At 37.8% G+C, this 22,998-nt stretch overlaps 1 protein-coding gene across 1 annotated transcript in view; it reads left to right on the forward strand.

The window, feature by feature from the left end:
- LOC115606051 (pituitary tumor-transforming gene 1 protein-interacting protein-like) overlaps positions 1 to 22,998 on the forward strand; it is a 30,447-nt gene that overhangs the window by 464 nt on the left and 6,985 nt on the right. The window contains exons 2-6 of the mRNA XM_030481331.1: positions 4,040 to 4,092; positions 8,639 to 8,747; positions 11,953 to 12,061; positions 15,720 to 15,788; positions 21,198 to 21,244. Of these exons, the coding sequence (XP_030337191.1) occupies positions 4,040 to 4,092; positions 8,639 to 8,747; positions 11,953 to 12,061; positions 15,720 to 15,788; positions 21,198 to 21,244 (387 nt within the window). The remainder of the gene's footprint in view (positions 1 to 4,039; positions 4,093 to 8,638; positions 8,748 to 11,952; positions 12,062 to 15,719; positions 15,789 to 21,197; positions 21,245 to 22,998) is intronic.

The following is a 22,998-nucleotide window of genomic DNA, read 5'->3' on the forward strand; positions in this document are numbered from 1 at the left end:
GCAGGCAGCCTCCTCCCCAGGCGCTGGCTCCCAGCCTCGGCCGAGGAAAGTGCGATGGCGCTGGCGTTTGTGCTGCCGGCCCGTGACGATATCGGGGGTTTTGCTGCAAGGAGACAGCAATCGCTTAGGTTTTCTCGATTCTGAATGGTGATGAGGAATGTGGTTTGGAAGGAGAAGCTGACAGAAATTCTCTTGCCATCCTGTTTGTGCTCTTGGAATGGCTTATCTCATAGCTGCTTTTGGAAAGCAGTTGGTGAAGCTCATCCTCAAATCTGATTGCCATTAACACATGTGACTAGAAAGGTGCACATCAGGTTAGTTTGCGTTAAATTAGGGTACATCAAGTACTTCTAAACACACTTTGACGTGTGTGTAGAGTACATTTTGAGGCCTTTCCTTTCTTTTATGGAAAGGTTTATGCTTGAAAAGGAAGTATCCAACTCTGTGAGGCAACTGACATAAAGCAGAAGAGAAAGGGAGTGGTCAGTGTTTCTCAAGTGTTAAGAGGAAAGAACAAAAGGTAGACCTGCTAGTAACTGCAAGTTAATCAGTTTGTTTCTAGTAGTTCTGAGAAATATCAATGAAACCGAAGAGTTTTTTATGGATTCTCTGGGAAAGAAGTTTCCACATATTATTCTTATGTGAGTTTAGGAATTTGCTTATGACACAAAATTGATTCTTGATATGGAGAAGGATCATGATGATATACAGAAAGATGTGGGTGACCTTTGAGGAATAAATACTAGAAACGAGGTTAAAGTGAAAAATAAAAGACAGATTGTTATGCCATGTAACTAGTATAATTTTAATCTTAAAACAGCTGGGGAGGAAAGTAGGGAGGTATGCTTGATGACTATCAAATGCATATCAGTTGCTGGAGTGACGCCCTCCTGAAGAGAGGGATGGCAGTTTTATGGTAGTTTTTCAAGGCTGTGGGACCTTGTATGCCATCCTGATAAAAATTCCACAAGTTCAGCACCTGCACTCAACAGGGCTGGACTGGCACAAAGCAGGGCTACAAAGGCTGCATTATTCCCTATTTCAGAAAATACCAGGAAGAGTATGGCTTTTATTGCTGGAGCAGAAGGAGGGTTGAGGGGGATAAGTGCCCCAGTGGGAGGGAACAACTGTTTAAGAATAGCGTTCCCCTGAGAATGGGGGCAGAGAACAAACAAATTAAGCTTATTCATGGCGAATTTATTTTAGTGTAGGTGTTGAAAGGTTGTTCCCCGACCCCTTCCCTATCATAAGGTTATATGGCAGTCATCAGTCCTTAGTGTATGTTGGTATAGAGCCTTGTCTTCCTTAAAAACGTTAAATCTCTGCATGTGCTACCTTCATGCATAAATACTTATTGGAAAGGAGAGCGGGGGATAAAGCTGTTTTTTTAAATAAAATAGTTTTATTGTCAGCACTATTCTGTTTTACCTGTATCTTGTTCTGTATTTGTGTAGTTACCCTGTTCCATGAGTATGTCTCCTAGAAAGTGAGATTGGTCAGAACTTAGCACAATTTCGGTATGTGTGGGCAGTGTTCTAACTGTAATTTAAAAAAAAAAAGTGCACGAACAGTAATAGCTTTTTCTTATCTTCTAAGAATGTAATCTTCATACAGCTACAGTGCACTGTGTACAAGATGTTACACTAAACTATTTTGGTAAAAATTACACTTATCAAAATGTTTCCACTGCTTCTTTCTTTGAAATTCTCATTTCGTTACATGTTAGGCAATTAATGCTGATGATATATGGCAGTATAGAAAGAATGACTAACTTTGATAAACACTGTTTAAAACGCAATGTGAATTATTGTTGTTGGTGGTGCTATGGCTTACATTCATTTTTTTTTTCCCCCGATAAAGATGATACAGTAGTCCCTTGAAATACTAGAGGGAGACTGTCAACTTGATATCTGTTTGAATAAAACAGAACCAACCAAACAAAAAAATCAAAGTTGTTTTTGTTTCATGTTTTAGCAAGGTGGATCAGAAGGGTGTTTGTTGGGTTTTTCTTCTTTTTCAGTTTGAAAGGTGTTTTCTTCTGTCTTCTGCTCTTGTGGGGAACACCATAACTGGTGGGAAATTTATATATCTTTAAGTTATATATCTTTAAGTTATATCTTTAAGATATATTTATATGTCTTTAAGTATATAAAGATTATCTTTATGACCCAGAGAAATACATAATACAGAATGGATTTTTTTTTTTTTTTTTTTTTTAAGCGTTTTTGGTAATGTTAAGTTTTGTAACAGCAGTACGTGAAGATTTTTGAGATATATGTTGTGATGATGTATTTTGAAGTATTTTCATTGAGCCTTATTCTCTGCTTTAGAATAAACATAAATAACAGGAATCTAATTTTTTTTATAATTTAAGTCCTGGTCTTTTCGTATGTGCCAATATAAGTTGTCTACTTTAATATGTCAATAGGAAGATAATAAACTGCATGGAAAGTTTGTGAGATTACCCTCTTTGATAAGAATCTGAGGCACATTCCATTTTTTGCACTTCGCTGTAGACGGGTCAGTTACTGAAAATGTAACCTAACCCAGGTTTTTAGAAGTCTTTGGTGTACTTGCATGCTTCTGGTAGCACCTGGCTAATTCATGTTCAAAATCTGTTTTGTTTAGGTGTTTTAAATATTAAATTGAAAATACAATGAAGTATTTTTATAATCATGATGGTACTCCATGTGGAATAATCCCATTTGAATTCTTTTTTAAACTGTTTCTGAACCTGCTTTTCATTGTTTGGTTTTTGGTTTTTTTGGGGGATGGGGGGTGGGGAGGTCGTCCATGAATTGGTCCTTACACTTAGGCTGTTTCTCAGTTATTGGTACTGGTAACAATGTTTACTGGTACCAGGTAAGCTAGTTAGTGTTTTTTCTGTATGGATATATTAAAGATAAATATATTTGTACATAAAATACATCTAATGTTAAGAATTAGCACCGGAATGGCATAACATTGAAGTATGGAAAGAAAGTATTGAAATATGTAATTGTCTCAAAACGTGCCAATAATTTAGCTCAAATTGATAACTGCTTGTGACTAATGCAGTTATTCATTAAAAGTAGAATTGGATTCCTAGTTTGGAGATATTTTCCCCTCATACTTATATATGGAAATAATAAAAAATGGGTTTTGTTAAATAGTATTCTAAGTGATGATAGGATCTATAATTAACTGGAAGAAAACTACAGGTTCAGACCTGGAGAGGAGACTCCCCCTCATTTGTCAAGACTATGGCCTGTATGTGGTCCTGTGGGCAACAGATTGTGTCTACGTTGTGGATAAAAAGAATGGCCTTAAGACAATAAGCATGCAGTAATTCTAAATGAAAGTCATAGCCTTTGGCTGGAATCCTCTGGGAACATGACCACCAGTAAATATTTTTTGCCTTTATTTTAGGATAGAAGGTGGGGTTTTTTATAAACCAAAGAAAATATGAATAAAGTCCTTCTGCAACATGTGGCTTTTCAAACTTTTGTTGGTGTTCTTGTTGACCTCTTACAAAAAATAACTGTGTTCTATGTTTGCAAATTTTTTACTTAAAATCATGTTAGTTTTAGAGCTTTATCTTTTAAAAAAACATTTTCCTCCCAGAAAAAGATTAATGGAACAGGGACCAACCCTAGGCAAGGGTCAGCTTTTGCTAGGCTTCCAAAGCTGCAAAACTTGGAATGTTCTCAAAATTGAAGGGTAAAAGTCTTGGAACTTCAGGTGACATACAGTGAGGCTCTTGGGTTGTATCTCCTGTGTTGTCCTTGGAAAAAGCAAATTGTAGTTAAAGGTAAGCTTGAATTGTTTTCCTAACTACGCCAGAGGTCAGACTTAAATGCTTTGTATCTCTCTTTGCTACAGTTCTTCTGGAATGGACTTACTGAACTTTCATTACTTCAGACAAGATTGTTTATACCTAGAAGCAGAAAAAAAAAAAAAAAAGGCTAAATATTATGTTAAATGTTTGACATTACTGAGAAAAAAAAATAATCTGTGTTTTTGTTTTTGTGTGGTTGTTTTTTGGTTTTTTTTCCTCTAGCATGTTCAGAGTTTTCCCAGAAGTCCTGTGAAGAATGTTTAAAAAATGTTTCGGTAAGTTTTTAACATCCTTTTTGGTTGGGTATTTGGTGGGGATTTTTTCACCTTGATGTGAAATCAAATTGCTACAGTCTGTTTGGCTGTTTGGTGGGGGTTTTGGCTTGTTTTTAATCATGAATCTAGTCAAACTGCCCATAGTAAGAGGAAATCGAGGTCAGTTGCAATATCTGTTCTTATTTAACTGACGGAGTCAACTTCCCCTCTGTCGCACTCGGTGCCAGTGTGCTTTCACTTTGCCAAGGTTGCTCTGTGACTTGGTCACTTGGTATTTCTCTGCTTTGTCTGGAGAGGACAGAGGGTGTAGAATCCAGTTTTGGTGTGTTCAGTACTTTTATAGCGCAACTGAGCAAGTCGATGTTGCTGCTGGTTTAGAGTCATCCTTGTTTTGCAAGCAGCACTTAATTCTATCATATAAAAGGGTCAAATAGACTGAATCTTATGTGGCTAAAATGCCTTGCACTGCTTGCATGCTAAGTAGGAGATTTGGGAAATTAAGGTAAATTAACTAGAAATGCCTTTGTCTGGAGATGCCCCAGGCAATGTGTTTAACTGAGGCAGACTGGATCAGCGATTTGTGGATGTTCAGACCTGTCGACCTCTCCACTGGCTACATCAGACTGTAAGTGCTTAAGACTGCCAGGTGAGGTCACCGTTTTGGTGGCAAAGTGTTTAGATTTCCAGTGAGACTACAATAAGACAGATGTTTAAAACAATAGACTTTATTTCTCCGTCCTTTGTTGAAAACCTTTTTAGCACCACAGGAAGGTTTGAGATAAGGATGCATAAGGTGTCTGTCCCTGCAGAGTAGAAGGAACTCCCATATTTAAAGTGAGAGATTGTCTCGAATTCTAACTTCAGATGTCACTGAACAGAAACATTTCATGAATCTTTAAGTTGTGTAAGTTACTGCAAAACTTTTTCACTAGGGAAAATTGAGAAATATCTAAACTTAACCTTTTTTATGCTTATGCATATTTTGGCTTTTTAAGGGAAAAACATTAATTGCTTTGTATTGATGTGGTTATTGTGTGTTGTCAGACTTGTATATTTGTTGCCATAAGCATGGCATTGTGTAAAGAACTGTTAATCTTCCAAAGTATAAAGTGGGAAATAGAAAATATGGGTCATTAAAGATTAAATGTTCAGCACTACCACTGGTGTGACTGTCACTTCAAACAAGTGCTGCCACAGAACATGAGTACAACTTTTATTTACCTTAGAGCTGTGTATTCACCTTGTGAGAGAAAAACATCCTCCAGCTGTGTTTGTGTACTGAGGACACTAATGGAGTTATAAATATATTGTTTTCAGAATATGTCAAACCAGTGATATTGTCCAAGCATTTTTGGGTGATAGAATGATGGATGATTCAGGGCAACTGCCTCAATAGCATCAGTGTTAACCTTGGAGAAAGGAGTTCAGACTTGATTCAGACAATTAAAAAAAAATAAAAAAAAGCTACAGAACAAAGCCATTAGCATTTGTGTGAGCAATACAAAAGCATCAGAAAGCTGAAATTACTTTAATTGCTTCAGTAGAAAAAAAAATCAGATTTTCATATTGTTGATAACATTACAGCAGATAAAAATGAACATTAAACATTTAGTGAATAGATAAAACCAATTCCAAACCTAAAATGTTCATGTAAAAGAATTATAATTTGAAATGCTGTAGGAAATTATATGATGAAGGAATATAGCCGATTTTGTGAAGGAAAGGTGGAGATAAAACACTCGTGTATACCTATGTGATTGTAGAAGGAAAAGCATTCATTCTGTGTTTGTGGAGACAAACCAGGAGATACTCACACTGTCTATGCTTTGGTAGTTCAGAAGAGTCTATTTGCCAGTGTTCCCCTGGGGCTTGACCATGCCTTACTTCTCCCAGGGTGCCTTCCGTACTGTTTTAGGGTTATTAATACAGCATAGGTGACATTGATGCGCAATTATATTTGCCGTTGTCTGCACGTGAGGACCTATGGCCTATCAACCGAGGCCAGCAACCATGGCGTCGGCTCCCATGTGTCATTCATTATGAGCTCCCTTCAGGGCCTCTCTTGCCATCAGAGTGGTGATCAACACTTGCTTGGTTTTGGTTATCTAGCACCCATCTGATGATTTAACAGATTCCAACTGTTGGGCCAATTTGTTGTCACTTTCGGTACAGTCTGGAGGTTCCCATTCTACTTTTCCTGTGGGACCGAGGGCTCCAATAAGTTACTCTGCCTTTGCCACCCTCTTAGCTGATTCACTGGCCCTTCAGTTTCCTTTTATCACCTCTGTCTGGCCGTTCTGGTGAGCTTCACAGTGTATAATTGCAACTTCTTTAGGCTTCAGTACAGCTTGTAATAAATCTAAACTTTCAAGTCTGTATTTGATAGGAGATGTTTGTAATAACAGTTTTTGTTTTTTCTCAGTAGCCCCATGCGTATGGGCTACACCAAAGGCATATTTAGAGTCAGCATAAATATTCACGTTTGTCTGCTGGTAATTCAAAAGCATGTGTCAGAGCTATTAGCTCAGCCTTCTGTGCTGAGGTGTTAGAAGGCAATGCTCGGGTTTCCACATCCTTGTGCAGCATCACTCTGGCATATTGAGCTCTCCTTTCTCCATTTATCATAAAACTGCTTCCATCCGTATATAACTTCAGGTCTGGATGGGTTAGAGGCGTATCCCTCAAATCAGGCTGGCTGGAATGCGCCTGTTCCATGACTTGTAAACAATTATGCTGTGATTCTTTTTTGCTAGCATGTGATATACCTGCAGCAATCAAGGCCAGTGATGTCAAAATCACATCATCTTGTTCGATTAGCACTGCCTGGTATTGAGCTAATCTGCTAGGTGAAATCTACTGATGTCCCTTTTGATCAAGAACTGCCAGCACTTCATGCAGTACGAATACCGTGGTAGACTGTCCCAGTGTTACTTTCTGGGCTTGTTTCATTAGCAGCACCACCACAGCCACTGCTCTCAAACAGGTCACCCATCCTTTGCGAATTCATCCAGTTGCTTAGAAAAATATGTTACTGGCCTCTTATTTGATCCCAAAGTCTCAGTTAGCATTCCCAGAGCCATGTATTGCTGCTCACGTGCATATAAAAAGAAAGATTTCATCATATTGGGCAGCTCCAGGCTGGAGCTTTCATTAATGCAGTCTTAAGGCTGTGGAAGGTTTTTGGCGCTCTGGGATCCACCTTAGGATTTCTTCAGGGTAACAGTTTGGCCATTAAGCTAAAATTGACTAGATTTTACACAAGCCTGCATTTCCCAAAAAGTCTTTCAGTTCCTTTTTTGACTTGGGGGGTGCTATCTGACAAATGGTTTTTTTTCCATCTGTGCTCGGTGCGCAAGTTCCTTGGGAAATCTCAAAACCCAAATAGGTAACCTCTTTCTTCACCAGCTGAGCCTTTTTCTGTGTCACTTGTTATCCAGTCAATCCCAGAAAGTTGAGTAAGTCTATTGTAGTCACTTTGCATTCTGTTTCTGTTCTGGCCCTCAGTAACAAATCATTCACATATTGTAACAAGATAAAAGAAGGGTTCTATCTTGCCATTCTTCTAATTCTTTGTCCAGTACATTACCAAACAGGGTTGGACTATTTTGGGGGCAGCACAGTCCAGCAGAATTGCACTTTTCTTCCAGTGGTTGGACTTTCCCTTTCAAAGACGATCCTCTGTCTATTTTCTTCCAAAGGGATACAAAGACAGCATCTTTTAAGTCCAGAACTGTATAATACTCATGATATTCAGGTAATGCTGGTAACAGTATGTAGGGATTAGGCACCATGGGGTGTACATCCACCGTTATTTTATTTATTTCTCCTTAAGTCCTGAACTAACCAGTATTCTTGAGTTTGTGGCTTCCTTACTGGTAGTATGGGGTGTTGTGCTCTGATTGGCATTTTCGTAACAAACCATACTACCTAAAGGTGTTTATCAGTGGTTCCAACCCCATCTTGGCCTTTGGATTTAAAGGGTACTGTTTCTTTCTTACCGGCTGAGATCCTGCAGTTAGATTGACTTTAACAGGTGCCACATTCTTTGCTCATTCTGGCTTCTTTGAAGCCCACACCAAGGGACTTGGAGCATTCAAGATTTCATCTGAGATTCTGTGGCTTCCTTCTTTCCTTCGGTCAGTAAGCACAGTTACACTTTCCGTGCTGTTTCCTGTGGCACATGCAGCTGAATAGACATATCGGAGAAGGTCAGTTGAGCCCCTAATTTGCGTGACAGCTCTTGTCTCAAAAGCAGTAAGGGGCATTCTGTCATATACAAAATTAATGTATTAAAGTGATATCTCCTATAGTACACTCCATGGATTTTAAAAAAGGTGTCAATGTCTGCTTTCCCATGACTCTAATGATTGGCATATGTAATTTACTTAAAGGTCCTTTACAACTAGTCACTACTCAATAAGCAGTTCCACTCTATACTAAAATATATCTGCACAGTATTGGACTCTGTCCGTGGAAAGGAGCACTAAATTGTAAACTCTTTTTGAAGATGAATAATTTGGGTTGTTTGTTTTTTTCTTTTGCACAGTGCCTTTGGTGTTACACCAACAACACTTGTATTGATTACCCTGTAAGAAGCATTCTTCCACCATCTTCATTATGTTCCCTCTCAAATGCTCGATGGGGAGTTTGCTGGAGTAGGTACTAATTTTACTTCTGCTGTAGAGAATGATTTAAGAGTATGATTAAAGTAAGACTACTGCTTCTAGAACTGTTTCCTGATAATTTATTTGAAGGGGTGGGGGAACCATGATCTTTAATCTTCTGGACTTAAAAATAGTCATTGTTAAGGGTTCTTTGTGAGCAATCAGTATAGTTATGTTGGTCCAATGGCTTTAAAACATTCACTATATAGTGAAGTTCTGTTGACAGTAAGGTGTAGGCTGGGAACAAGTGATGTTGGAATGTTCTGAGTATTTTATGTATGTAGTCAGGATTCACCTGTTTCTTAAACCATACTTCCAAGTTAAAAAGCAGTAAGGTCATTCCCTGTTGGCAAAAGGCAACTATTCTTTCTCTTTTAAAAAATTCTTAAAATGTTGACTGGTATGCCTCGATCCACAATTTTTATAGTATATTCCAGTGGCAGCAGTGAACCAGTAGTACTGCATCATTTAATTGTTCTTAGATTTCCTTTTACTTTGCATGTTGTGCTACAAAATATACTGCAGAGCACATGCTGCCATTGGGGTGAAATCTTTGGAGGTATTTTTGCAATATTGTGAATGCAGATCTAAATTCAGACTAGGCTGGAACAGAGAGCAAATAAGACATTGGAAAAGCTTGTCATATGAAATGAGTACAGCTTCAGTCCAGCAAAGCAGAGGCTTGCTGCTTTCTATGTATTTGCTGATGAACATCAGGAGGATAAAGGACAAAAACCAAGCAGGGGTGAACTGTCAGTGACTGTTAACTGTAAATTAGGAGAACGTTATCACACATAGAGCAGTGAAATTACACAGTAGTCTAAATTAGAGTAGCAGAGGTAGAAGATTGCTGTTAAAATGGAGCATGCAAGTTTCTGAATGCTACCACTTCTAGTCCCTGTTTGCAGGGATTATATGATTGGACAGTACAGGAGAACTTTACCAATTGTTTGTTCTTTAGTAGAAGGGCTCTATGGTTGTTCTGTGAGATAAAGCATTTATGCTTAGACTTCTGGAGTTTTCCTAGAGCTGAAGAAAGTACATAATTTCACTGATAAGGCACGCTTCTAAGGAAATCGGTATTATAGTAAATGCTGTTACTGTGAAATGTTAGAAAACTTTTTTTCTGGAAGTGTGGTGGGTTGGCTCTTAACCAATCACGAAGTACCCACACAGCTGCTTGCTCACTCCTTCCCCTGACCCGAGTGGGGTGGGGAAAGGAAGTGGAAAGAACAAAAGCAAGAAAACTCATGGAGATTGCAAGAAAGACAGTTTAATAGGGGAAGGAAAAAGAGGAGGGGGAGGGGGAAGTGCAAAGGAAATTGCGTATCACGTCCCACAGGTGGACTGATGGCCAGCCAGTCCCTAAACAATAGTCACCTTGGAAGCCAGATACGCCCCTCCACTTATTTTTCCTTTACCCCAGGTTTTGTTACTGATCATGTTATTATATGGTGTGGAATACTTCTTGGCCAGTTTGGGTCAGCTGTATTTTTGCAAATAAAATGGAGATGAGTATTGGCTCAGTGTTGCTAAAGATGAAGGTGAATATTGGAGCTTTCAAAAAAAGTCAAAAACATGACTGGCTTCCAGTTACTATTTTATATCAAATAAGACATGTTGACAGATTATTAACCATCAGGGAAGAAAAAAGAATGGTATAGAACCAACATAATAAAGTGGCTTAATGGTATTGTTTTTCGTGAATAATAAGCAAATGAGATATTGGAGACAGGAACACAGACTGAAAACTGACAGTCATCTTCTGCACTTTGTTAATAGGGTCAAAATATTTTTCTGCTTCAGTTAAATAGTATACTTCTAAAAAAATGAAATGGCGATCAAACCCATTTTTCATTTTTACTTCATTGAATGAAGTATATTTAATTGCTTGTAACTTGTAAGGGAGTAAAAGAATGAGAAATGTGGTATGGTGAAATGTGTTACTTTCAGAATTGACGTGTTTAGAATTGTGTGTTGTAACTAGAAACTATGTATTAATCTGTTTTATAAACTGGTACCCAGTAAACTATAGCACAGATGCAAAAATATTTGTTGCGATCTAATCTTTAGCAAGATCTGTGAAGGACGTGCCTTGACCAGAAATGAGTTGGTCAGATCTGTAAAGAACTAACAGACTCTTTGGCTTGTGCATGTGATCAGAGAGGACAGACCCTCTGAACCTCACTTGCTAAATTTGACTGTCTTATCACTAGAACCCTGAAGCAGTAACAAGTGTGTGTGCAGCTGCCTTTGTATTACTACAGCAGCACGAAGCTGCTGAATCTGACCATTCAGAGGGATTTATGTTGGAGAAGGGAGAAGAGACAGCTTCCCTGTCCCTTCCCTCATGCTTTAAAATAGACAGTGTGAGGTATGAGTGCCAAGAGGTGTTTAGTTTTTATTATCACGGTTGTTACAATTTCCCTGAATGATTTCATTTTGTCCTTTGATAAGTCCTTTAAATAGCTCCTCAGAGTTGTATTTATAGCTTTGCTTATATCATCCCTGTTTGCTTTCTTCTTGGGCCTCACTGTAGGACATGATTTTTCTTTTTTTTTTTTTTTTTTTTTTTTAGTAAATGCAGTCGTGTGAATGCTGCTTTAGAGCAGCTACAGTTGTTACAGTGTATGCTGTTAAAGTAATGCCCCTCATCCATTTGTTAATTGCTTGTCGGACATAAAAGATGACTCTTTGGACATAGAAGATGACTTATGAATTTTATATTGTCTCCTTCAAATTCTCTGATGTTGTAATCTTAATTTCATTTTGCTCTTTCTGTAACTGCTGCAGGTAATGTGTGTGTATATATACATCTACATCTATATGATTTTTTTTGTTTGTGCTGTACATTGGCTAAGTTCACGATTGGGAGGACAGAACTGTGGAATCACACCAGTAGAGATAAAACCTATGAAGTATTGCAGGACAACTTTTAATAACTTGGTATATGTAAAGAGCAATTTTTTGTAATGTCTCTTCAGATTGTGCGTAGTAGCAAAATTAAAATGTGATATGCTGAGTTTTAACTGGGGTAGAATTGGGGGTTTGATTTTTTTTTTTTTTTTTGGATTTTTTTTTTTTTTTTTTTTTAAATGAAGAGATTTAAAAATGCTTCGGAGGGAAGGGAAGGATTATTAGAAAGACAAATGTTATTGCTGGACTCTAACAAGTTGAATATATTCTTCTTTTTCAGTAAACTTTGAGGCTTTAATTATTGCCATAGCTGTAGTAGCTGGGCTCATTCTGGTGTCCATAGCAGTCTGTTGCTGTTACTGCTGTTACTGCAGAAGGCATTCTAGGAGGTAAATACATATATTTGTTTCATTTACTAGCTGCGGGTGCTGGTTTTCTTTACCTGCCTACACGATTTACTCTCAAATATACTAAGAATCTTTCAATTTGGAAGCAATTTTGGTTACTTTGCTTTATTTGTTTGAGAAAGGGGGGAAAAAAAAAAAAGGTGTTTATTGATGGGCAGTATGACACTGAAAATGTTGCTGAAATGACACTGAAGTGATGTTATTAGTGGTAGCATCATAGAAGTGTGTTTTAAGTAAGCTATTGCTTTGTACTTCTACTTTTTATTCTTCCTTGTTAAGATTGGACATGAAATATTTCAATAGCCAAATAAATAAACTTGCTTCTTGTGATAACAGAACAAATCATTTCTTTCAAGGCAGTCTTATGGTACAGCAAAAAGGGACCAGGTAGATAACATGTAACTGAGCTACAATGTCCTACAGCACTTGACATCCATGCTGCAGAGTTTGCTCTAGGATCTGTCAGCACGCAGTCAGTATCTAAGTGATTTGCCAAAGACAAATACTAAACAAAATATTCTAAATGTAAGGTGATACTTTTCTGCTTTAAGATACTAAGAGTGACGTTACTTATTTTCAAGGAAAATAATACTGCAAAAATTAAAAGTTCTTTAGATCTTGGAGGACTTGTAAAACTTTTTTTTTTTTTTTTTTTTTTTTTTTTTACTGGCTTCTCTATTAGCCAGTATTCTTCAAATGGAGGGAAGTAGTTGATGACTAGCTAAAACAGGTAAGTCAGTGCTACCATGTGAAGTGTTCAGTGCTTATTCCCTAATGAAACACTTGGAAAGCTTTGTTTATTGGGACAGCACAATATGCTTCCTTCTATCATTGAAGTTTTAGAGTTCAGGTTTCTGGGCAGTGTAGTTTCAGCTAGCTTTGTTCCTTTATTTTAGTACTTCTCATATGAACAAAAATTTGGGCCTTATTTCTTGGTCTGAAATAATTCCTATACTATTTCAAGTACCTATAATTCATTGTTTTTGTATGAGGGTTGTGTTTGTTTTTTAAAGAGCTGATGCAGCTGTACAGTGTTTAGTGCTCATCTTCAAGTTATATAAATATGATACATCTGTGGCTTGAAAGAAAGGAGAAAATAATTGTAAATAACATGTCATTCCACTCACTCTTCCTTGATGAAGATGCATGCACTTGTTCTGCTGGTAGATTGGTCTACCAAAATCTGTCCTAGAGCAGAAATTGATAACTCTTTAGCCCTGTGCTTGATAAGCCCTGAAGATGTATAGAACTATTTTAGATTTTATGTAAGATCTGCTAGTGTCCTCTGAAGAAGAACCGAGTATGCCCCTGTGGCTGACATGCCAAAAAATAAAGCTTGATTCCTTTTAAAAGAGATATTTGTGCCAGACTTCAGTTTTAGTAGCTAAGTTGTCAATCAGTACTGTAACATCTAATTCTAAAAATAGAGGGTTAGATGAGAGTCATCTTATGCCAGGATTCTAAAGTGTCAGGCTTAATCTTCTGACACTTAAAGGATTTAAAGGTCTTGTCAGAGTGGGGTCCAGCTTATTTCAGGAGGTTTCAGAATGTGTTATTACAGTGAAGCCTGATATATTACTGGCTTTAAACCCACTGATTCTCAGCAGGAATTCTTTTGCTCTCTGCTTCCTCAGTTTTGGGGACTCCTTTTCCACAAAAGAAACTTCTTTCTTTTTCTATGTTTGTTGGGTTTGTTTTTTTTTTTGTTTGTTTGGGTTGTTTTTTTTTGTTGTTTGTTGGTTTTTGTTGGTTTTTTTTTCCTCCCAGAACTGTCAGTATTCCTTCTAGGAATTTTTAAGCTATGGGGTTTCAGTGTTCAAGAAGCCAGCACTGATCTTTTCCTTGAAAGAATACTTGGGTGCATTAATCCCCACGTGAGGAATGTAGCTGGCTCACCTAAGTCTATCCCTACCACAGGAATTCTAGGACTGTTGGTGCATTGTTTCAGTGCATTATTTTTATCCTGTGTTTGAACTTTGAGTCTGGCTCCATGTACTTGAGGTATAACTACTCATGAGACTATACTAAATAGATTCTCATTAACTTCTTCAGTTTAACATCTGCTTTTTTATTTGTGTAATATCAGACTTTCTGATTCTTTAAGAAAAACTCAATTCCTTCAAAGTGTCTAGAAATCAAAAGAGATTTAATGCCCTTTTTTCTTTTCTTTTTTTTTTTTTTTAATGATAGGGAAGTAATATATTTTCTGAATCCTATACCAACATTTTATTTATTTGATGTTTTTTATATTTTGCAACACCAATGTGAAGTGAGACTATTGCATAGTTACAGGACACTAGGTCTCTAATAAAGTAGTCTTACAGGAGGGTGCCCAAAAATGCGAGCTTCTGGTCTTCCTGGACGTGCAAGTGTGGGGAATTGGTTAGTTTTCCAAAAGGGTCTAGCATTGTTTTCCAGTAAAGCTAACCTGTTGCATGTGTTTCCTGCTGCTAAACTCCCCCAAGATTTTTCTAATTCTTTATGTGGAAACAAAAAAGGAGGAACTATAAAATTTTTATGTGAAACATTAGGTGGATTCTGAATTACTGGATTGTATTTAAATGACAGAGATGTTCAAATAGATTTATGACTGAGCAGGTGGAAAAATTGAACTCAGATTTCCAGTCCGGTGTCTTTGAATTCTGTTAAAACATTTGGCATGCTGTAATTAGCCACTGGATGTCACTCTTGCTTAACTTGTATCTTGGTTGCTGCAGATGTGTGGTACTACAACTGTTCATGTCTCTGTTAGCAGGTATATCAATATTGTAAACATTCATATTGAAAATCTTCAGATAGTGCCTTCAGTTTTCAAAAATGCTTAGTATTTGGGAAGCATGGCAGGTGCCCATTCGCTAATCCTGAATAATTGTCATTAATTCTATTAGAAAAAAATAATAGACAAAACTGTTTAGCATTTGCTTTAAGAGTTCTACAATTCTTGTATGGTTTTCTAATGGTTAAGTGAAGCTGAGCTTTCCCCAAAGCAGGTCACAAACCTTAAGTGCCTGCCTTCAGTAGAGCATATCTGCACATGCGCAGCTCAGATATACTATGTAGGCTCAGTGCTTCCCAGAATCACTCAGCTGATGCACTCAGGTAAATCCTTGGTCATTCCAGAACAAGGAAGGCAGCTGCTAAGAGAGTTCATGTAGACTGCTTTCCTCGGGGCAGATGGAGATTGGATAGTGATGTGTGTTGGAAAGATAAATTGTTCTGGCGTCAAAGGCTTATGAACCATCAATCTTCTTCCAGGGGCAACAATGGACTTAATTGTGCATGTGCAGGACGCTCACTCTGAAATGGGGTGTGACATGTGGGGAAAATGACAAGTAGGAATCGTGCTACTCGAACAGACTGCAACCTGTTCCTAAGAGGTATTAAATTGTCCTGTGGAGTCTGAAGGGCACATTAGTACAGCGAGTGAAGCTTTTGGGTATTGTAAAATGTGAAAGGGTAATTCTAAAAACTTCTCAGTTATACTTATTCAGCTGTTAAATTTTACATGGTTGTGAAGAAGTATCTCAGGTCAGACTATAAATCCTTTTTCAAAATAAGTCAAATGAGTAAGTAGTGATTGCCTAGCAGTGAAATCATTTTTTCCTCCTCTTATGCTTTCCTTACCTCCTTATTTTTCTAGTGGACCAGATGAAGAAGAAGAACGGCTAGCTAGAAAGAGAGAGGAACGAAGATTACAGTCTCTTCAGAGGTAAGTCTTGCCAGCTTGATACATAGCTATACACTTCCTGGTGATAGAGGAGTATTCTGCCTTTCTAATGGAGTACTAAACAAAGAGACACTGTGGAGTTAGGCATGACAATGTCAGGTGTTTACAAAACAGGGCTTATTCTGAGCTTTGTGAACCTGACTAGGAGCCTGTATTTCTGAAAGTGAACAGAGTGCGAGTGGCAGGTACCACAAGTGCGCTGTGTCAGCCAAGAGCAAACAGGAGAGGTTAGTGTCTGAAGTCTTGCCTTGTCTCTCCTGGACTGATGCCTGTTTGTGGCATGAGTTAATGCCCAAGTGAGGCTGGGATTCAGAGGTGAAAACCACTTTCTTGATTCATTTGGTAACTGGTTCTTTTAAAATCTGGTTGAAAAAGGTAGATAGAGAAGTTGATAGTGAGATACCTATTAGAAATTTTTCTCAGGAAATGGAAAACTTTGGCTCAGATCTCACTTTAGACTTGATTCCACATTTCCATCCTTTCTGTTAAAAATATATAGAAACAAGTGCAAGAGTCAGCAGTAATACAGTGCTTCTCAGTGAGAGCGGTATTCCTTCAGATGTAGGTTTTTATAGCTTAGTTCTCCAGTGACTCTTCATGGTTTTTACATTTATTCTTTAGATAACCAATTTTTATAGGTAGGACTATGACACCTAGTACAAACCCGATTGTGCCTTTTGAATCATACTTCCTTTCATGATCCATTTTGGAGAGTCACAGTGGATTAGCTTCAGCAAGACACAAGTCCTAACCAAACTAATGCTAGGCTTGAAGCTGTGGGTTTGAATCCCCACAGACTGCCAAGGTAATTGATCTTAGGTTTGCCACTTCCTGGTTATGTTCCCTAAATACATGCCTGCCAAATAACAGGTGGGCACCTTCACTGCCTTGCTGATACGTGCTGTTTTCTCCTGATCCCAGACTGATTGTTAATATGAGCAGAGACTGCAGGGAGCAAAGCATACTTCCAGATGAGACCGCTTGTGGAGCTTTTGCATGAAGACATTGTTTCTCTATTACATATGTCCATAGGAAGACAAGGCAGACAGGCAAACGTGCTCGGTTTGCTCAAACATGATATGTTTCTGGCTGGGCAGAGAAGTGAGAGCCAGTAAGATCTTTCTTAGAGATGTACCTACTGTCACTCGTCTCCAACTAGCAGGAGCTGGGAAAATTGCTCATATTAACTCCATGCAAATATTTTTTCTGGCTCTGAACTGCCAGGTTATATAACCAAATATTTGCCCTGAATCTGATAATGGTTGTGGCTCTGAAGTAGGCACTGTGATACTAGGAAGCAGAATAGCTTAAATTGATGTACGCTTTAGCCTCATACAAAATCCCTAAACTTGTTAGCAATAGAAAGAATTAGAATGGCATACAATGGGAATTTTTAATGAAGAATTTTTCAGAGCTTTACTTAGTGCAAAGCTTGAATGATTAGTTTTAGTTTTGTGATTTTGGTTAGGTTTTTATTTTAGAGCTGTTACATACTGGCAGTTTAATGTATCTATTTCAGTTTTCTACTAGCTGTGTAATATAGTTTAGTAGCATTTAAACCTACCGAATTGTCTTTATTCTGCGCAAGTTTTCTTTTTAACATAGTGTTGCAGTAATGTATATTCGGCATTTGCACTTGTTTAGGAAAGTATAAGCTTAAAAGTAACTTTCTGCAGAGGGAAGATGAGAACTAAATGTCTCCTGGCATAGTTGAGCTAAAATTACTATTTTGAAAATGTATATTTTTAGGTCTAATGATGCCACTAATTTAACCTGTTAGATTGTGTATAAAGGCATTCTACTTCTGATATAACTGTGAGCTGCTGATGCATTCTTTTGTGCCCAAGGCACAGCATTCCTTAACTCTGTTATGCCAAAATTTGTTTTGCAGAAAGCTGTTCACATTTCTGTAAGGTTTTTGATTTTTTTTCTATTGGGTGACTTCAGTGAACAGTCTCAGCATGTATCCATAAGGTTGCTGGGATCCACAGGATGCAAGGACAGCATGAATCCAGGGATATTCTCTGTGAAACAGAGAAACTGTTCTAATTGCAAGAGAGAGCTTAGCAGCAACCCCGTGGTATTTCCCATATTCTGAACATGCATACCTATTGTGTGTGTGTCTGGGGGTTATGGGAAACCACAAGGAGTAAGCCACTTCTGGCAACCAGAACACCTCATCCAACCCACTGCTTGCTTCCTGTAAGTCGTTAGGAGGCTAGTAGCAGGCTATAGAAGAGATTAATAGTCTCAACAAGCCATTTTTGACCAGCATACTACAGAGGAAAACACTGCACTGTGTGGTCTTTCCTTTCTACAATCTGCAAAGTTTTCACATAGTTTCTGAAAATAGTTTGATAGATGTTCAGATAAATAGCATGCAAGGAATATAGGCACAGCATTGACCTTGCGTCTGTCTGGGTTTTTCTCCTTTTGTTTTTTTTCCCCCTGTGGGATACAGCTAATTCATATACAGCTGTTCAGATCAGTTGGCAATGGAAGGAGAACAGCACTAGCCTGAGCTTGGTTTCCTAATTCCATTAGTGAATGGTAAAAACAAAGTAAAGGAGTAAGCTTCAAGGTCATTGTAGCACCTAGTATTTTCTGGCTTTTCAGGTACACAGTAAAAGTCTGCTTTTTAAGTTTAAAATTTGTTTGTGTTAAAATTCAGTTTACCGCAGATACTTAGGAAATGTCTTCTTGGAATACCTTGATGGCTGTTAGAATGAAGAGTAAGGGTAATGACATTGGCCCTCTGTCTTCACAAGGACAAAACTAGCTGTCACTTCCCTGAGAAGGTTGAAAGTCACTGGTGATTACATGTAGAGTCTGCACTTACAGTGAGGGGCAGAAGTGGAAGGAAACTTGGAGTTCAGGTTTTGAGTAATACTGAAGGAAAAAGGGTATCTCAAAGCTTTACTCCTTTATTTGACTTCATGTCATTTCTAACATGAAAAATCGCTTTAAAACATAGCATCAAGTAGTGAGTCTTTTCAGTACACTCATTTAATTATTTACAGCTGCAAATACATTGTACATTTATATGTTAGATTCATATAATTTATAAACCATGATTTATTCTATGTTAGAAGTTTATAAACAAATGAAAGGCAGTGAGATCTTGAATGAGATAAACTGCCGAGTGTACTGGTTAGGAGAACAAGGGGCAGAGGACAGGGAAAGAAAGGATTGCAGTTCATTGGTGAAGAACCAAGTATGGAAAATTATGATGCGAATTGTTAGTATTAGGAAAAATACTTTCTCAGCTTACAGCAGTGGGGACAACTTACATGAAAAGCCAAGAATTTAGTATGTAGAAAATGAAGTAATAGTAGTAGTAGTAAGAAATAGAACCAACTCAGACTGCGAAGTGACTTCAGTTGAGTGAACAGTGCAGTAAGCTGATTCAGTGACTACCTGTTCAAAATTGCGTCTGACTCTTCTCAGTTGATGTATACCTAAGCCTTATTGACTGTACAAGGATTTAGTCATGGCTGATACGATATAATCGTGGCTGCCTGACAGAGTTTGAATGTTTCACAAATAATACTGGTATTACACATCAAACTTAACGTTAAGGATTTTAGATGTTTGGTGGTTTGTTTTGAATAGCCTAAGGAAGTATCCTGAAGTGTTAGAGGTTTAAAGCCTACACAGTGTGATATTTCTCCACACTCTCTTGCCCTCCTTACACAGGTACTTAGTGCTTTCTGTGTTCAGGGCAGATTCAGACTTACCGCTGGGGTGCGGAGATTTTCTCCATTATTTCAGACCAGGTATGCAAAACAGTGAAGAACATGACATTAATTAGTACCACCAGTAGAAAACCTGCGTTGAGGTCACAGGACATCATATGGAAACTATACAAAAATAAGGCCTGACTTTGTACCGGAGAAGGCTGCTTTAAGTAGAATTTTGCTGTTCTCTTCCTGAGATCCTTGCCTCATATGATGTCTTCCTCTTACGCAACACAAAGCGGGAATCCTGTGGTCAGGTTACCCTTTGCAGGTAAAGTTGGCTTCTCCCTGTTCTCTTCAACCTCTTAGTCCTGACTTTCTTCCTCTACATGACTTTCATTTAATCTCCTGGATTCCCCAGTTTCTCCTCCTTTTGCAGTTTGGCCAGGTTGCTTTGTTTCTTACGCTGTCTGTGCTTAAATAGTGGAAAAGGATATAAGGGGAGATAGGTATCTCAGGGAAATAGTAGTGGAAAGTTTTGAGTCAGTCTTGTTTGGTTTTCTCATCACACTTTATCTGCATGCTTTGCAGAAGTGCCAGTTGCAGGGAAAGGCCAGTTCAGCCCTTTAGTTCTGTAGGAAGTGTGATAATTGTTTCCAAGGACACACAGGATCTGATTAGCAGTAGGAATTGTTTGAAGGTGGAATGTGCATAGGGCAGATGGGATCTTTGGTGAATTAAGCTGTCAGTGCTTAACAGCTTTCTGCTGAATAGGTGCAAATTAGAATCAGCCAAAAGTCACAACTTGTCTGAATGGGTTGAATTTTGATAGGGGCAACAGTGTCCTTTTTTGTTAGAGGAGCATTGTTTTGCCCAATTCTATGTTCTTTCCTCAAAACATAGATCCTAGATCATGCTGGTGAAACAGTTACGCAGGAGCTTTTTTTGTTTGTTTTTAAACTAAGCAAAATAGATGCTCCGTTTGAAATGTAGGAAAATTATCTGAGGAATGATGGGACAATTTCATTTACACTTCCTTCATTTTTTCCCCTTCGCAAAGGGGGAAGGGAAGGAAGCAGAAATGGACTCATTTGCTTTGTGTGAATAATTAAAGTTTGGCAATATTGGATACAGTCTTGAAAACTGTCTTATGATTAGATAACATAACTAGAGGCATCCAATTTTTATATTAGCATCATATTTTAATTCTCTGCATGGAGTCCATGCTGGATTTTTAGAAACTAGTAGTTTTCGCTTATACTTGCTGTACTGTCTAAACAAAACAGTAATATACCTTTCATCTTTTTAGAATTACTATATTGAATTAGGATTGAAGGACACTGTACTTCCAGTTAAATTTTACAGTTAGGCTCCATGCTGGAAAGCATTAGGGAATCTTCCAGTATTGCACCTTATGTATAGATGAATACTTCAATGTGTGTATGTGTACATAGATGTGGACTTATTACTTCTATATAGAAAAAACAGTATTTTCTTTGTGCTAGCAAGTATGTCCTATTTTTGCATCGATTAGTGAGAAGTTATAGGGGATCTTAAATAAAGTGTATATGGAAAGATAAGATATATAACTGACAAATGTGATTAAAAAATGTAATTGCGTACTAATTTAAAAAATGCTGTCATCTCTATCAGATGTAATTATATTTTACAGCTCAAAAGAGTCTGAATATTCTTATGCCTTTATTTGTTGCAGGAAACATGAAAGAAAGCTGAAGCATGATGAAATACGTAAGAAGTATGGTATGTGGTAATCTTGGGTTGATACTCAGTATCTAAATTTACTCCTTTTTCCTAATTATTATTAAAATTCACAGCAGAAACAAGCTGCTTCATGAGCAGCAGAAGTAATCAAGCAGTTTCCTACTGATGCATATCTTCTGTCACCTGAACACCTGATCTCATCACTATTATGCTCCTGTTCTTTTTTCACACTGACTCTCCCACTGGGCAAGAGACAACATGCTTGATGGGGTGTTTGCTTGGGGTGGGCATTTAAATATATTGATTAAAATAAGTAGTTCTTCCTGTCTCTTCCTAAGTAAAAGTACCAATTTGGGTTTTTTTTTTAATCTAGTTAAAATCGGTTATTAGGTAGACTCATGGTTATTGAGGGAGGATAGACTGAGTAGCAGATAGCAAGCTTTTTAAATCAAGCTTAAAAAAGAATGGAGGATGCAGCCTAACGTAAGGATTAAAATTGTTGGTTTTTCTTTGTTTTTTAAGTGGAGCTGTTGTCTGGTAGAAGAATATCACAAGACCGCAGGACCTGCTGTGTTGTATAGGAGGCTTTATTATCTAGGCTTGTCAGTGCTTGCACTTTTCACTTGATTTGTTCATAGGGTTAATAGTACTGTATATTCAGAGACAGATATGCTAAAACTATGCTGCACTTATTATGCAAATTGCACTAATGTCAGAGAAGGTGATTCTAGGGGTCTGAACAGTCACTCAAAACTGTTAATTTTCATCCTCTTGTTAAACTGATTGGCAGAGTCTGGGAGTGCCTTAATGTATCTGCAGCCTGCCCTTTGGCTGCTGCAGAAGTGATACAGACAATCTCTATAGGGAATTCTTTGCCTGGGGAACATTTGCAAAAGTATGTCCCTTTGCTGGAATGGAGAAAAACTTCATTGTGAAGGTTGAGCTGCAGGAGGAAGAATGTTGTAAAAACTGAAGTAATTTTTGTTAAAAATCAGGCATGAACTTCAGTCCTGTGTTATTTTATAGGATAATTGACCTTGTATCCCAACCACTTGAATTCAGTTTCAAGAGGTTTGAGAGGTTGACAACAATAGTCCAGATTTAAAAAAAACACAATCAGTGCAAACAACGTCATAACAACACATGCCTTTTTGTGTTTGTTTCTCCTTTGACTCTAAGGTTTCTTCTATCTCAACAAGTTTTGAATCATTGGGCTAGATCTGAAGAACTGAAGACAATGTCTATGTCTCCAAAATAACATGCAGCACTCTATACAGATACACAATATAACTTTGCATCTCCTTGAGGCAGTGCACCTAAGAGGAAGTGAACAGGTCCTGAATGAAGTGTAGCAGTTAATGTATCAAAGCACTGCACTGGGGTTAAGTGATGTTTCAAAAGCCTGCGTTCAGTTATGTTCTGCTTGTGGAACTAGTTCAGTTGTCTCTGGATGGTCCTACATTCACATTGGTGAAGACAGTTCTCTTCAGTGCTTAACTTTCAGACCTTTGCAGAATGCTTTGTTGCATCTTATTGGAATATTGACTTTCACGAGGAATTTCAATAAGAAACTTCTATATAAAATTCATTTATCGACAGGTTTGCTTTATTGCATATGCAAAGATCAATTTATATTGTCAGATGTATCGATTCGAGGCCTGGATTCTTGTAATTCATTTTTGTCCCAGAGAAAAACCTAACTTTTATGTGAATAGTTGGCACATCCTGAAAGGATGTATGTGACTGAGAAAAAAATGAAAGACAAAATACGTATAAATTCTGAAATCCCTAAA

This window comes from Strigops habroptila, chromosome 1 (assembly GCF_004027225.2).
Source record: "Strigops habroptila isolate Jane chromosome 1, bStrHab1.2.pri, whole genome shotgun sequence".
NCBI lineage: Eukaryota > Metazoa > Chordata > Aves > Psittaciformes > Psittacidae > Strigops > Strigops habroptila.